The sequence below is a fragment of the Mustela erminea genome, chromosome 3 (genome assembly GCF_009829155.1).
Source record: "Mustela erminea isolate mMusErm1 chromosome 3, mMusErm1.Pri, whole genome shotgun sequence".
NCBI classification, from domain to species: domain Eukaryota; kingdom Metazoa; phylum Chordata; class Mammalia; order Carnivora; family Mustelidae; genus Mustela; species Mustela erminea.
Window position 1 is genome coordinate 25,950,229 of NC_045616.1, and position 16,835 is coordinate 25,967,063.

Below are 16,835 nucleotides of genomic sequence, written 5' to 3' on the forward strand. Positions count from 1 at the left end.
CAGCAACAACCCCCAGCAAGGTGACAGGCCAACCCCCTCTGCTCCCACTACCGCAGCACTCAACACGCCTCAAACCCTGATGGAGGGAACGCATCATGCCCACCCTGTCTGCGTCGGGGTCTGCTGTGCTTTATAGAAGTCTTGTGTAGAAATTTGACATGGTTGGTGTTTTTACTGAAAGTCGAATAAAAGAAGGTAATTTGGCTGTGCAGTAAGTCACAATTTATTCAACACACTCCTTACCAGCACCAGTGAGCTTGTTTTCCAAAGAGTTGCAGGAGAAATACTCTGAGGAAGAAGATGAAGCTTTCTTTGTCATCTGGACTGAATTTGAGGCCGCTGCCTTTTGTTGATTCTCCAGATCTTCTTGTAAATTCAATTACATAAAAATAAGAGAGATGTGGTCCACGTTAAGTGTTTGTGTGCTTATCCACACATAAAGCAAACAAGAAGAGTCCACAACGTGAGATGTTTAGTGAATACACATGGCCTCCATTTTCATGGCCTGATATGGTTCATTTATTGTGTTTATATCAGGAGTAGCTGGCTTTGTATAAGCCGTGCTCTTTGTAAATAGAACAGTAAGTGCAAGCTATCTCCTTTCTACCTGGACATACTACTAGATTGCATTTATTGACAACACTTGTAGCAATTCTGACCACATGGTTAAGTTTTCTGAACTGAACAATGAGTGGAATTGACATGTGCCACTTCCAGACAGAATCATAAACACCTCCTCTATGTCCCTCCACACGTTTCACTTTTCCAGCTAAGATGTGGATCACCCAGCATCTATTTGAAAGCTCCTGTTAATGAAAACAAAGTCTCAATCAGCCCAGGAGTCTTGCCCTACTATACTCTGAATTGTTACATAAGCAAGAAATAGATTTATTTGTGCGTTCGCTTCAAAGACCAGATCTACTCTAGCTAATGAAGCGGGGATATAATGTGTTTTTGAGAGGCAAATAATTGGACCTGGTACAGAGTAAATGGACAATTATGTTTGATAATAATTACCTTTTCCTGGGGTATTAATGTTCTATACGTGTATCTATGTGAACACATGGTTGTGAGTGCATGTTTACTTTACACTCAGGAACAACTCTCAACATGCATGAATTTTACTGAAGGTGAATTGCAGACCACCTCACTTCCCAGAAACCCCAAACATTATTGGAAATACCAAGTTATCCACCTGGAGTAGGAGACACCACTTGGAACGTTGGGGTTAGCTCTGATCTGTCCCCCTCCCACCACTGAACAATGTTTCTGACTCACAGCAGTTACCTGTTTACTTTTAATCTCCATAGTAACCAGAACTCTTTCACTTTTCCATTACTTCAGAAAGAAACAAACTACTTCCTCAACTTAACTTATCATTAAACAGCGGTGTGCGTGTGTTCTGCCCGTTCCTTACAATTCACATAGGAGCCCCACACTCACTTTCTCATCCTCTGAGACAAAACAATTTTCTTGCTTCTGAGTAAATAAATTCTCACCTTATACTCTCATCCCTGTACAACCAGTTTTAAGTGCTTTTTAAAAGTTATTCCTCACCTCCATGAGTCACATTTTCTTCTTCATTAACAGGAGAATGTACTACTAGAAAACTTTTAATAACATCATATACTTAACCGATGCCCTTAGGCAGAAATAACATAAAGGAAAACAATTTTCAATAAAACTTGTACTAATCAACCACCATATGATGCAGTAGCCCAGGGAGACATGTATAGATAGCACAGCTCCTCAGCTGCAGAGACAAGGATTTGAACTTTCTCTACTCTCAGACCACCTGAGTCCTCAGAAAGACCAGCATGAACACATCCCTCCCTCTCTTCCCTCTTCCTCTCCCTTTCCGCAGCTACGAATCCTCTCTCCCTCTTTCTTTAGAGGCAATTCCTTCTTACCTTATTCTCAGGGAATATGCTTAACACATACCTCTTGACTTTTTGGCATTTGGGAGGGACGATGGGCTTTCCAGATGTTTCCTTTTTTGTTTCTTCTTCATGATTCACCTCTTCAGAGAGGGACTCCAGACAGTAACTCTCTCTCTGAAATTCTACTTTCAAAAACTCAACTGATGATAACAAAGAATCAAACCAGTACAATCAAGAACAACAACTCACTTGAGAAACTACTTTCTCACTAGACTACTGTCCTGACCAGCACTCAATATACCATCAAGGGCTATTATGATGTAAGTCAGCATCACTATTCTATGACCTAGAGATTACATCATTGCATCCCAGGGGCCCAGCCGGTACTCACAGGACTGAAGGACTGCCACAACCAACAGACTAGAGCAATTGTGTGTCATCCAGTGGAAACTATCCTCAACTTGAATTTGTATAACTTGCACTTGATATCCAAACAAGAGAATAGATGACTTGGATTAAACAAAGAACATTCCTTTGTGTTTACAGTGACCACATTACTAAGTCTCCCCACAGAGAAGATAAGGTGGTACCTGAGAGAACTAGGCTTAGAACCATGCCTGAATGATAGAAAATAGTGTTAGATGTTATTAGTAATACTATGTAACTTATGTGAAACAGTTACAGCTGAAGTATATATTGTAGGCGTGAATTTGAGGACATAATTCTATAGAACCCTAAAAATACACTGAATTTCCCCCACTACTGGGAATAGTCTCATATTTTTACAATAAGCCACTCTTTTGCTACTCTTTTACTAATTATTTTCCCAGAGGTTTGGGGAAAGAGAAAGTCCCTGAATACATTCCCTGGCCCTCATAATGAGTCCTGTTCTTGTCAAGCCTGAAGGTGTCACTCTCCAGGCTTCTGTCCCAGGTCCCAGTCTGTGTAGTCTGGAAACAGCTGGGCTCTGTGCAGGGTCTGAACATGGTATAAGTCTGGGTTCCGTCCCACCTCCCATCCACCATTGCATACACCCCCTCCCTTAGGGACAATCCGCATTTACTGCCACCTTATCAGCTGTACTAGGACCAGGCCAAGATCTATAGTCTCCTTCAGTCTCCGTTGGCCATAGTAGGAGCTGCCTCTATACATACCCCTCACTAACTAGGGACTCAGCCTTTTAGAGCTACTGAATGGCAGGCACAATCACCCAGAAACATTCAGCCTTGTTAGCTATCAGAAAAAAATGAAAATAAAAATTAGATACTATTTTACATGGACACACTGGTAAAAATTAGGTCAAACTATACAAAGGATTATAAGGATACAGATTAAAAAAAAAAGAATCTTCATGATCTAAAATGTCTTATGCAGCCATGTGGAAGAACACTTAGTCAACTATTACAAAATTAAATAAGCATCTAACCCATGACCTATAATCTCATTCCATAAAGGGATTGTTACAGAGTTATACCTATACCATTATCTATACTAGCAAAGAGCTGTAATTTTAGTTTAGTTTAGTTTCTAACTCAAGAAGAATGGGCAAACATAGTATGGTAGGTACATATGACAGAATTCATTCCTAAAGAGAGAAGTCATGCCCCTTAAAACACATGTCCACAGAGCAGGGCTTCAGGAAGGGATTGACAGACAGAGATAAAAAGAACATATACTCAATGAATAATCACAACTGCTTCCTTGACCAGGCTAGTGGCTAAGGGGAATTATGAACTTAATAGTCAATACTCTTAGGAAGGGGAAAAAAAAGAATAATTTCACCCACCAGTAAAATGGTTCAGATGATGTCCAGATCTAAGAGAAAGAATTGTCCTAAGGATCCTTTACTGTATCCATGTCCTATTTCTGCTATAGTAAAGTGGAACAAATTTAGTGGCTTCAAATACAAATTTATTCTTACAGTACTGGAGGTCAGAAGTCCCATCCGGATCTCAGAGCCTGAAATCAAGGTGTTAGGAAGATCGGTTCAGTCTAGAGACTCTAGAGGAAAATCGGTTCTCTTTTCCTTTCCAGGCTTTAGAGGCCGCCTGCATTCCTTGGCTCTAGTTCCCTCCCCTCGTCTATAAAACACATCATTTCAACATCTGCTTCCATTGTATCTGCTTCCACTGCTTCTCTGGTGGATCACTCTCCTACCCACCTCTTCTAAGGATTCTTTCAATTATACCAGTGCCACACAGGTAATCCAGAAATAATCTGGATCTTATCTTCAAAATCCTTAACTTGCTCCCTTCCTGAAGGCTCTTTTGACACTTAAAGTAACATATCCAAAGGCTCTAGGGACTGGGGAGTGGACATCTTCTTCCAGGGCCAGGGTGAGTGAATATTTCAGCTACCACAGCAAGACAAAGACAAAGGATGTCTGAGGAAATTCCCACCTATAGTAAAATATGATGAGGTAAGAATATAAATCCCAAATGAAACAAGAGTGATAGGCGCAGAAAAAAGGCACAGTCACTGTATAAACACACTGAGTAAAACAAAAACAGGACAAAATAACGCAACCACCCCCAGTCTGAAATTGAACACAACCCAAGGAATAGACAATAATTACATGAGAAGTCCTCATGCTACAGAATTTAAGCAACTAGATTCAACAAAACAAGAGCTCCGGGACAAGATGACAAGTCAATGCAAAGATATAAAAGTGGGGAATTTAAAGATGAGGGGAAAATAAAGATTCTAAACAAGGTCAAAACAGGGTAAGTAAACAATTAGAACCAGAAAGAAAGGTTTCAAAATGAAAAACAAAAAACAAAAAACAAAAAACACCTGGCATATTGATTTAACAGGAGTGTAAAGGGAAGAGAGAAATATATAATTAATTAGAAGACAATGAATTTTAAAAAAGGCCAGATGATGATACTTAACAATAAAGAGGTTAACAAATAAACCAGACAATTATCCAAGATAAAATCCAGCAAAATATTCCCAGAGTACAGAAAGAACTGAAACCACAAATGAAAGGGTACACATTTTTATTTTCAGGAAAAAAAACGAGAGATGACAACTTAGAGAAATTCATAACCCCCAAATACACACACGCGTGCATGTGCACATGCACACACACACACACACACACACCGATAAATCTTAAAGGATTTAACAGACAAAATTCTTCGGTATCCTAAGAGAAGAAGTAAGTCACTTGTAAGGGCTTAACATTAAGCTGTCTTCACCATTCCATAAAGCAAAATCTATTGCTTGAAAATAGTAGAGTAGATATTGAAAGAAGGTGTGAAACTGTGATATTATTTGTAGCCAAGTTGTTCTCCAGTGCAAAAGCAACTGGCAGACGTTGTCAAACGTGTGTCTTTTTTTTTTTTTTTTTTTTAGGGAATATGTGTGTTATCAGAGCCATTCCTGAAAAAGTCAACTCTGTGATAGAGCCAACTTAAAAATGCCGTGAAAAAAGGACAAATGTAATACTCCGTGCCAAAAGGCAGTTGAATTTCGACAGCATACAACTCAGGGTGGGGTAGGAGCAGAGCTGGAATTGATGGACACAGTTTTGTGATACACCTGCTTATGAAGAAAGTTTGGGTTTCAAGGCCTTTAGGGACTGGTCTACACCTTCTGCCCCTGACTTTCAGCCATCCTTCTGGGTCTTACCATGTACTCCCGACACTGTCGAAATTCTGATGATTCTTCTACATGACTATTTCTCATCTCTGTGCTTCTGTCCAAACACTTCTTCCCTTTTTGAAAATCCATACAACATCCGGGACATAACTTTTACTGTATTTAGTATAGTATATGGTCAACTGTTCAACTTTAAAGTTTCCCAGGTCAGGAATTTCAAAGTGTACATCTTCTTTACACTCAGTCTAACACAGTAATGAGTGCTCAGTATCCTCTTACGAATAAAAAAAAAGCCACAAATAGATAATTATAAAATTTTAAGAGCAAGCAGAAGTCCCAACACTGTATCATCTGTGAGTCTTAACTGAAAAGGCATTAAAAAAAATTCCTATGACAATGAAACCCAGCCAAACTGGAGATGGTGTTTTAAAAATCCCTCAAATATTATGAATGTGACTGGGGAAGGGCAGTGGATCCATTAAATCCAAAATACAAAAATAAAGCAAGTACAGAGATTACGGTTACGAAGTAAATGCAGATTTTAAATGTCTTTACAAAACAGAAATAGCTACAAAATCTAAGAGGAAAGAGGTGAGTACAGATGTGTTACTTTCATCTTTAATGGCAGGATTAAATTGATACTATCTAAGAATGAAACTTAAAATTATACCGATCTCAGTATTTTTTAACTCTTTACCTTTAATTATAAAGAGTTTTTAAAGAATGAATAAATTTGTGTTTATGAAACACATTTAAAGTTCAGCGCTGCTAGCTTCATTCCCATTTCATTTTTTGGTAAGTTCAAGTATAGTTAAGTTAAATATTTTAATTAATTGTAGTGTAATTCAATTTCTACAAAATAGCTTCTGCTCCTCTTTCCATCCATCCATTTACCTGCCCACTTGTACACAGACACAGATGAACATATTCAACTAGCTTGATATTCCACAGATGTTGAAAATAGTTACATTTTAGTAATATGAATTAATTTTTAAACTTACAATTTTCAAGAACTTTTGAATTCCCAGTTTAGTACGTAGTACTTATGCAAAAACACTAACTTCATCCTAAAAGTTAAAAAAAAATCATGTAAATCTGGGGAAAACAGTTTGCAAACTTTGGATAATTATGATTCCTTCCTCTTTTTGAAGTACTTTTGCTTAAGAATAAGTAATCACATCTTTCCAAGTTTCCAGGTTTTAAAGAAGTATAAAAGCCTTGATAAAGTTCTATGTGACTGCTCTCTTATAAATACAAGATGGAATTTATGTGATAATGGATTAGGTTGTACTTACGTGAAGTATCAACTAAAAGTAATCCGTGAAAGCACAGCAACACATTCAATAATGTTACTTACGTACTTAACCTGGTACAGGATCTAATGATCGTGAAATGCATATGAACCTAATTATGTAACTGATTGCCCCCTGAGGTACCCTGATCTGAAGACATTCTCACAGGTCAACACAGGTTTTTTATTTATTTTTACCCAGACTCTCTAACATTGATAGTAATTCACAAATTCTTCTGAATGGACAGCTATAATTATACATAGAGTTGGGCGAGTCAATGATAAATTGCTTCCTACTGAATTTTTAATAGGAAAAAAATACCCTCCAGAAATAACATGTCCATCCAAATGTAAACCTTATAGAAGCTGGATCTATGATCAACCTTGTTAACTACTCTAACTCTACTATCAGCAACAGTAGTAGACATTTGAGATTTACAGAACAAAAATATACATAAATCCATAAATGAGTAAAGATGAATTCAGATAACCAGAAGTGTGTTGAGCTTTTCTCTGGCTTTAATTAACACAGCATGTGAAAAAACTATGTTTCCAGGCACGCCTGGGTAGCTCAGGCGTTAAGCTTCTGCCTTCTGCTCCAGTCGTGATGCCAGGGTCCTGGAACTGAGCCCCGCATCAGGCTCCCTGCTCAGCAAGAAGCCTGCATCTTCCTCTTTCACTCCCCCTGCATGTGTTCATTGTGTCTCTGTCAAATAAGTAAATAAAATCTTTTGAAATAAAGAGAAACGTTTCTCATAATCAAACATATCTATTCTGACAAAGAATAGTTTAACTTTAAAACTCATTTATGTGCATAATTTCTTCTTGGAAAAGAAAGGATCTTAGTTATAATTTATCGACAGGAAAGGTTAAGAAAGCCTCCGACAGTTAAGCAATCTGGTCATATGACTATTGAGTGGGCAAAGTCTTTCTGCTAAATTAACATGAAATTAAATTGGTTTCTTCTTGAACCAGGAGAAGCTGTGGTATGTTTTGAATGCTGCTCTAAATACAGTGTAAGCTTATTAGAGCCACTACTTAGCAGGTTAGTGCATGAGTGGAAATTTTGACTTAAAGAACCGGCTATGGGATTTTTTAACAATGCTTATCTTCTTCTTTTTTTTTTTTTTTAAGATTTTATTTATTTATTTGACAGATAACACAAGTAGGCAGAGAGACAGGCAGAGAGACAGGAGGAAGCAGGTTCCCTGCCAAGCAGAGAGCCCAATGTGGGGCTCCATCCCAGGACACCGAAATTATGACCCGGGCTGAAGGCAGAGGCTTTAACCCACTGAGCCACCCAGGCACCTCAACAATGCTTATCTTTTTAACACTCCCCAAAAGCAGATTTTATAGGTCAAAAATATAGAGTAGAATGGCACTTTCCTGATGCCAGCTGTCAAGGGGAAATTTAAATAATAAATGTCACACCCTCCTGTTAACAAATCTCCCTACTGCTGCAAAGCTATCCAAGGAGAAGTACAGGGAGAGTACAAGGAAAAAAGAAAGAAAAAAAAAAAAAAGGAAAAGGGACAAGTGAGGTTAATTTCTGTAATGGTCTTTCCTAAAATTTCCAGATTTATGACTGTGAGGCAGGGCAGTTTAAGAGCACAGGCTTGAGGTTGAGCTCACAGTGTGAATCCCAAATCTGTCACTTAGTACTTGTTGGAGGTTGGGTAAGCGAGTTGTACCTTCAGTGCCCTGATTTCTTCCTCTTAATATGGTGGCCATCTTATGGAGTTGAAGATTAAGTAATAAAAATCTTAATACACTTCCTGGATGACTGTTAACACTCAATAAATACGCATCAATAGCTAACTGTATGCTGAGTGTTTTTGTACAAGATGGGTATAAAAAATTGCAAATCTAAGTCAAAATGTCAAGATTTAGCACTGAGAGTTGGGCCAGTGCAAACTGAAGACATTTGAAATAGCTAACTTACTTGCAGCACTTACTCTGTGTAAATATTTTCACATCCTACTTAATTTTAATGATGCTAGTCATTTAAGTCAATTTTCCTTCTCTCTTCTCCTTTATAAGTCCAAAAGGGCAATTCTCACTTGCCTTTGATAATCTGATGAAAGCGCTGCTTTTGTAAAATTCTCCTGAAAATTGGCATTGGGCTGCTTTGATGAATATGTTTCCACTTTCATTTAAATGCACTTTAAAATGGGTGCTCTGACTGATTAGATGCAAAAGTTACATGTTTTCTGGCAATGGCTGTCTTTCACTACCTGTGGTGATAAAACCATTTCTTCCTATGGTGATAAAAGGACACTTACCATTTCATTTGTCAAATTACCTGTAGTTAAGTTTCTTTATGGGAGTTTGCATAAAAGGAAAAAGTAATGTTCTACAAGTTTTTAATAAACTAACCCAATCACTCCAAGAGAAAGTAGTTACTCACTGACAGATGGTTTGCAAACATAAATCTTTTCACAGAGGCATCAGTGCTAAATGCCTGGTGCCAACATTTGAGATTTCTTGAGGGATTTATTTTATTTATTTTATTTTTTAAACTACATTTAAAAATAATTTTTATTGGTATAATTTATTAGCTGTATACACATAATAAAAGTTTTTTTTTCCATAATAAAAGTTTATCTTAGTTTGGCTAACAGGCATAACTTAACAAAGGTGATCTATTTTCTATTTTTTTAAAATATTTTGTTTACTTGAGAGAGACAGAGAGAGAACAAGCAGTGGGGAGAGGCAAAGGGAGGAGAGATAGAGGTGGACTCCCCGCTGAGCAGGGAGCCCAGTAAGAGGCTCCATCCCAGGACCCTGGGATCATGACCTAAATTGAAGGTAGATGCTTAACCTAATGAACTACCCAGAGGCCCTAAAGTTGATCTGTTTTCAATTGCTATAATTTCCTCCAAATAATTTTCTATTATTACTTTGAATTTATCTTGACATTTATTTTCAAGGCAAACACACTAGAGTTGAACCAGTGAAATATATTTCATGATAAAAACAAATGAAAAATAGGAGACAATTATAAATCCAAAATCATTTCATAGAGCAAACATTCTGGAGCACATTACTGAAAATGAGTTTAAATATATACTTGGTTTGTGAAAGGCTTACATAAATGTAACTTGAACACACTTAAAAAAGAAAACAGAGACAAAACGAACTTATTTCCAGGACTACTCCAAAGAGGCTGAGTCAAATACATGTTTAAATAATAAGCTAGATCAAAAGAAATGAAATCTTGCCATTTGCAATGATGTCCCTGATGGGAAGAACTTGAGAGGAAATGTGGCGGGGGGGGGGGACGGGTTGGGAGGTAGGGAAGGTAAAAATGAAACAAGATGGGATCAGGAGGGAGACAAGCCATAAGAGACTCAATCTCACAAAACAAACCGAGGGTTGCTGGGGGGAAGGGGAATAGGGAGAGGGTGGCTGGGTTATGGACCCTGGGTAGGGTATGTGCTATGGTGAGTGCTGTGAAATGTGTAAGCCTGATGATTCACAGACCTGTACCCCTGGGGCTAATAATACATTATATGTTAATAAAAAATAAAAAATAAATTAAATAAAGGTTAGTAAAAAAAAAAGAAAAAAAATTTTAGAGGGAAATGTTCACAGAGAATTCACTAATCACTCATCAAATGTACATTCTTCCCCAAAAACAACAATTCTAATTTGTTATTCGAAAGAACAGCAACTCCTGCTTGCTTCCCATAAACCATGAGGGAGTAGCTGCAATTGTTTATTTTTAAAGAGACAGATTCTTTTTTTGTTTTTTTTAAAGATTTTATTTATTTATTTGACAGACAGAGATTACAAGTAAGCAGAGAGGCAGGCAGAGAAAGAGGAGGAAGCAGGCTCCCTGCTGGGCAGAGAGCCCTATATGGGACCCTACCCCGGGACCCTGGGATCATGACCTGAGTTGAAGGCAGAGGCTTTAACCCACTGAGCCACCCAGGTGCCCCTAAAGAGACAGATTCTTGAACTCAAGTTTATTTTGAGGACAAACTGCCATTTTGCTATTCAGAGCCAGTTTTTCCCCATAATGTTTTTCCAGAGCTCTTGGATCCTGAGAAAGAAGAGGAAAGCATGGATTCAGACTTCCTGTCTTCAATCCTTGAACAGTTTTTACCATTTCCTCTAACTCCATAGACTTCAAGGATGTCTTTTTAGGGTAATGCTTTTTGGGGCTTCTCTGTTCCTTAACTGAAGAATGGCAACCACTTTCCCTCTTTCGATATGAACAATAATTTTCCCAATGAAGAAGCCATCACCACTGTCAAATCACTATCCTCAGGCAGGAAAGGTGGTAAAATTTTTTCTTCTTCATATCTTTCTTCCCCATCACTCCTACTCCTAACAGGGCTTTCAGACTTTCTCTCTCTCTGTTTTGTTTTTGTTGTTGTTGTTGTTGTTGTTCACTTAATGTTTTTATGTTGGGGTCAGCTGGTATCTTCTAGAGTTCAGGGGGAACTACAAAGTCTTTTTCAGAAGGCAATGATGGAAAATTTGAAATGGGCACTCATTTGGGCCCAAGTTCCATCTTGGCTGTTTTTTTTTTTTTTTCCTTTAAATGATTTATTGGTTTGTCAATATTATGGCTTCTTTTCATGTTTGCTCACTTCAGATAATTACTTCACATCATCATTTACTTGTATCATAATCATAATCATTATGTTACTTGTCCTTAGAATAATTTTCTTCCAAAGCTTTCTTTAAGGACTTGACTTCAATAACATTATGTATTGCATTTTTGAAGTTCTGACAGCAGCCTTTTCATATTTTATGAAAGCCAGTGAATCCTGCTGAAGACAAAACAGAACTTGGATTTTTAAATTTTTAGACAGATAATACCTTGAAGAAGAAAGACCTAGGCAATAAAGCAAACCTAAAGTTTATTTGGGGTGTTTAGGAATTTGAATTGGTGAGTCAGCAATTCAGAAGGAAAATTAAATGTGCTGCAAGGAGGGAGGAGAAAGAGTTTATAAAGGCAAAACCAAATGCTTGTGTAAGTTGTTTTGGAAAAATTATGAAAGACATAGGTAAAAATAATTAACACTGATCTAGATAGGCCAGGTTACTATGCTAACTGCTAGGCTGGAGTATGGCAAAATAAATCTCATTCTGAGAATACCAACAGGATATGCTATTTGTGGTTGGTAGTCTAAAAAGTTCATGTTCTATCCAAGTACGATTGCGCATAAGCCTAACCTGCCCAGGGCCCCCTGGCTCTAATATATGGCCTCTTGACATTTTTACTTCATTTTAGATGCTTCTGTTCACAATACCAATTCTACTTCCTTCATTTAACAGTCAAATACATAAAATTACTTTTAGTGTCAAAGTGGTAACTATTGTTAAAGTAGAAGATTCCAAATATCTTCATTTTCAATGCTCCTTCCACTGTATCATAACTGCTGCTTAAGCAGTTGATATTGTCTAATTATTCATGGAGTTAATCATTTAAAAAAGAACAAAGAAAAGAAAGGAGGAGGAAGAAGAGCAGAAAGAGGAAAGGAAAGATTTCTTACTTTATTGCTTTCCCTCTGTAGTTGACCCTTGAAAAACATGAGTTTGAACTCCAAAGGTCTACTTTCACACAGATTTTTTTTATTAAAAGAGTACAGTATGTAAATGTATTTTCTCTTCCTTATAACTTTAATAACATTTACTTTTCTCTACCTCACTTTACTATAAGAATAGAGAATACATCTAACATACAAAATCTGTGTTAACCAACTGTTCATGTTATTGGTAGGGCTTCTTGTCAACAGTGGGCAACTCGTAGGTAAGTTTTGGGGAAGTCAAGTTGTACACGTATTTTCCACTATGAAGAAGGGGTTGGTGTGCCAATGCTTGTGTTGTCTGAACGTCACCAGTACTAGGATTTCTTGATTTTCCTCGAATATCTAATATGCCTGAAGGTTCTAACCCCAAGTCTATTCTCTTTTTCCGAACTCTTCTGAAAATTCTTTGACTTCATTACTTCAAGCTGCCGGTTGTCACCTCCCACCTCCATGAAGAGAGGTCTCCAGTGTGTATCTGCAGCCCTCTTCTGGCTTTAGCCACTCTTCAGATATCACTTTGGGTGAACAAGCAACACTGCAGATGTCAGACAGCAAAAGAAAACAAGAGTTACAAAGTGTCAGAAAAACACATTGAAGTCCAGGCATCAGGAAGGAAAATCTTATGGGGGTGGGGAGACTACTGCAATTAGAGAATGCACTGGCCATCTGATCCCTAAGTGTCTTAAAGGTCAGACAGAAAGGACATTTTTGGGGAGGAATAAACAAGACCACAAACAACCAGGTGTGGGGGAATGAACAGGTGGCATGATCAGACAGTTGAGCAAGGAATGCTTTTATGTACGTCCGTAAGCTTTCTCTTTGGTCCTCATTCTTGGGAGGGGCCATCAAAGAAGAGCTGTTTTATGTTCCACTGCCTTGGAGAACCTCAGGAGCAAGCCAGAGATCAGAGGGGAGGAGAAGAGTCCAACTAAATTTTACTGAAGTCACATGCCTGGGCATTTTGTTCAGGTCCATCAGTGAGAAGAAATAGGGCAGTTAATCCTTCCTGAGACAAAGAATGGGGATTTAGAATTGCTGTGTCTAGACTTGTCAAGGGTAATCGAGGGGAACACTGCAAAACTTACATCATGCAGAGAAGGGTGGTTCTTTGCATCAAGCTGTTTCCCAGAATGCAAAAAGGTAGGGGGATTTCTTAATCATTGCTGTTTTCCAGGAGTACAGAGATCAGCAAACTTGAACACTGCAAAAACAAAACCAGAACTTTCCTTTTACTTCATGAGGTATTATTTTACCTCATGACAATGCTTCCCCATCATACCTTCCCTGTTCTCATCAGTACGATTACTGAGAGCTCACCAGCTCTGTGACCAGAGTCCACTCAGAGCATTTCTTAAAGTGATTGCCCTTGAGCACATAGTACTCCACATTGATGCAGGTAAGGCTGCCATATGTGCTTAGGTAAGTGATGGGCATTTCCTCCTTCTCCACCTCCTTCTAGACAATCATACTGTATCTAGAATAACCCTCAACTTGAGAAGGCTATTCCACATCTCCAGGAGAAGATTATATCCATAAGAGTTTCTATCATCAGAAATCTCTCTTCTGTACACCATTCAGCATCCTCATACTGGTCCCTATTTGACTTTTTTTATGGCCCAAATTCCTTATTTCCTAAAATCCCTTTCACTGTGTCTTCAGGACTGCCCCACCGACACCAACTCCTTATGCTGCTCCAACTTCCTCTCCGGCATTCCCTGTCCATCACCTTGATGACACTACTCTCCCATGGCCTATCAAGTGGACACTGTTTTCTCCCCTATCCAGTGCCCCTTCAGCTTCAATCATGCCAAAGGGGTGGGTGAGAAATGAGAGAATTCTGTTGGTATTTATCAGGTTGATATTACATTTATAAATAAATTTATGGATAACTGATGTCTTTTTGGTGTTAAATCCTACATATTTCAAAATATTCAAAGCAGTGATGCCTGGGTGGCTCAGTGGGTTAAGCCTCTGCCTTCAGCTCAGGTCATGATCTCAGGGTCCTGGGATCAAGCCCCGCATCGGGCTCTCTGCTCCCCCCCAACCCCCGCCTGCCTCTCTCTGACTACTTGTGATCTCTGCCTGTCAAATAAATAAACAAACTCTTAAAAAAAAAAAAGATCAGGAGACTCCTCCCATGGTGAGATCCTTCTGAGGAAACCATTGGTTATTTGCTAATCTATGTTACATAACCAGGAAAATGTTATCTGAACTATACATTATATCTCATCTACTTAATTCTCACAATTTGAATATTTTAGTTGCAAGACATTCTGACTAAAATATTATCAATACTATATGATATTATTGCCACATGTCTCTTCTCTGGAGCTAAAAGTGCCTTGCAGACAGAAACTTCCTGTCATTCTCTCCATACACTGTCAGAGAAGAGATCAACGGCCAAAGGAAGGGCCAAGAACGTGGTGGGTGAGAGACTCCCAAGCTACAAAATCCAAAGAGGTGGTTCCTCTGGGAATTCTGGAAAGTCCAACTCTTCTTGATTTGTGTGTCTGAGGTGCCTCACTCTAATTCTAGCCATGAAAAAGGTGTGGAGAGAAAAGCGTGTCCATAGAGGTGACACCAAAAAGAGGAACCAAGATATGAAAATATAACACCTCTACTTCAATTGAGTGTTTATCTACTCACCCACTCAACTGTAAATCAAGATGGTTTCCAGGAAATCCAACTCACCTGAGATTTTGGTCCTAGACATTTTAACCTATCTAGCCTACTGAGTTAAAGAAATTAAAACTAAGTTAGGAAGTTATAAGTGGAAATACCAACTTTCTAATCTCTTGAAACTAGCTATGCATGAAACATTGCAAACACTCACTGGAAGTGTCTGAATTCTGACCCTGGGACTTTTGTTTTCATACAACTGCATGGTTTCAACTTGTGATCGTATGTGACCATGTCTAATGGTGGATGACACTGAGAGCAGAGCCCAGGGATAAAAGAGACCAGAATACTAATGGTGAATCTGGCAATATACTGTGTGTAACCTTTAGTAAAATCTAATATTCTCAGGGAATCAGCTTGTTCTCTAATTAAAGGGTTGAGAAAATAATCTCTGAGGTTTATTCAGACTTGAAAGTTCTTTGAAATCTTGGCCATTCCATGTGATTTCAGTCATGTGACTGACACAATCACTTTTCCTCAAATTCTTCAGGGGAAGCACTATTTTCCCTGTCCTTACCCAAGATGTAATGGTTAGGGTTACCTATAGGCCTTCCAAAGGCACGGCCATGATAATACTTCAGAGCCCTAGTAATTTAAATTCAAATATGCATCATTCCTACAATAATCTTTAGAAAAGCAAGCCATCAGCATTCTAGTGCTTCATCCTGTTTTATGAAACCTGTCCCCATATGATAAAACTTGCAAAGAAAAAGATAGTTTGCATTGGTTATTAAATAATTTTCCTGCTCTTCATTTATAAGATCTGACTGGAAATAATTGGAATCAACAGCAAAGACTATTAAGTGCATAAAGCAAAGTGTTATCTCTATTCTCCTGAAGCTGTTTCAAGAAATTTAAGCAGAAGGAAAACTTCCAGACTCTTTCTATGAAGCCAGCATTACCCTGATCCCTAAACCAGGCAAAGACCCTACCAAAAAGGAGAATTTCAGACCAAAATCACTGATGAATATGGATGCCAAGATTCTCAACAAGATCCTAGCAAACAGGATCCAACAGTACATTAAAAAGATTATCCATCATGAACAGGTGGGATTCATCCCTGGGCTACCAGGATGGTTCAACATTCACAAATCAATCAATGTGATAGAGCAAATTAATAAGAGAAGAGAGAAGAACCACATAGTCCTCTCCATTGATGCAGAAAAAGCATTTGACAAAATGCAGCATCCATTCCTGATTAAAACACTTCAAAGTATAGGGATAGAGGGAACATATCTGAACTTCATAAAACCTATCTATGAAAGACCCACAGCAAATATCATCCTCAATGGGATGACTGCAGCCTTCCCATTGAGATCAGGAACACGACAAGGATGCCCACTCTCACCATTCTTGTTCAACATAGTATTAGAAGTCCGAGCAACAGCAATCAGACAACAAAGAGAAATAAAGGTATCCAATTGGCAATGAAGAAGTCAAACTCTGTCTCTTTGCAGATGACATGATTCTTTATATGGAAAACCCAAAAGACTCCACCCCCCAACTATTAGAACTCATATAGCAATTCAGCAACATGGCAGGATACAAAGTCAATGTACAGAAATCAGTGGCTTTCTTATACACTAACAATGAAAATACAGAAAGGGAAATTAGAGAATCGATTCCATTTACTATAGCACCAAGAACCATAAGATACCTGGGAATAAACCTAACCAAAGAGGTAAAGGATCTGTACTCAAGGAACTACAGAACACTCATGAAAGAAGTTGAAGACACAACAAGACAGAAGACCATTCCATGCTCTTGGTTCGGAAGAATAAACATTGTTAAAATGTCTATACTGCCTAGAGCAATCTATACTTTTAATGCCATTCGATC

The 16,835-nt window shown here is 38.3% G+C and overlaps 1 protein-coding gene and 1 long non-coding RNA gene across 8 annotated transcripts in view; both read right to left on the reverse strand.

Annotated features, from left to right (window-relative positions):
• Window positions 1-373: 373 nt before the first annotated feature.
• Window positions 374-5,570, reverse strand: LOC116587174. Its single transcript, XM_032337907.1, has 4 exons — window positions 5,514-5,570; window positions 4,125-4,233; window positions 1,911-2,080; window positions 374-806 (listed from the first exon to the last, which is right to left on the reverse strand). The coding sequence occupies exons 1-4, from the start codon at window positions 5,568-5,570 to the stop codon at window positions 534-536; spliced, it is 609 nt and encodes a 202-aa protein (XP_032193798.1). The 3' UTR covers window positions 374-533.
• A 5,950-nt stretch (window positions 5,571-11,520) lies between these two features.
• The window catches only part of LOC116586003, a 164,784-nt gene continuing 159,469 nt past the window's right edge, over window positions 11,521-16,835 (reverse strand). For 6 of the 7 annotated variants that reach the window (XR_004283843.1, XR_004283844.1, XR_004283845.1 and 3 more), the window contains 2 exons: window positions 13,403-13,518; window positions 12,341-12,852 (listed from right to left, as the gene is read on the reverse strand). This is a non-coding gene — a long non-coding RNA (uncharacterized LOC116586003). Of the gene's footprint in view, window positions 11,556-12,281; window positions 12,853-13,402; window positions 13,922-16,835 lie in introns of those variants that run through there. The other variant, XR_004283841.1, reaches the window with a different exon arrangement.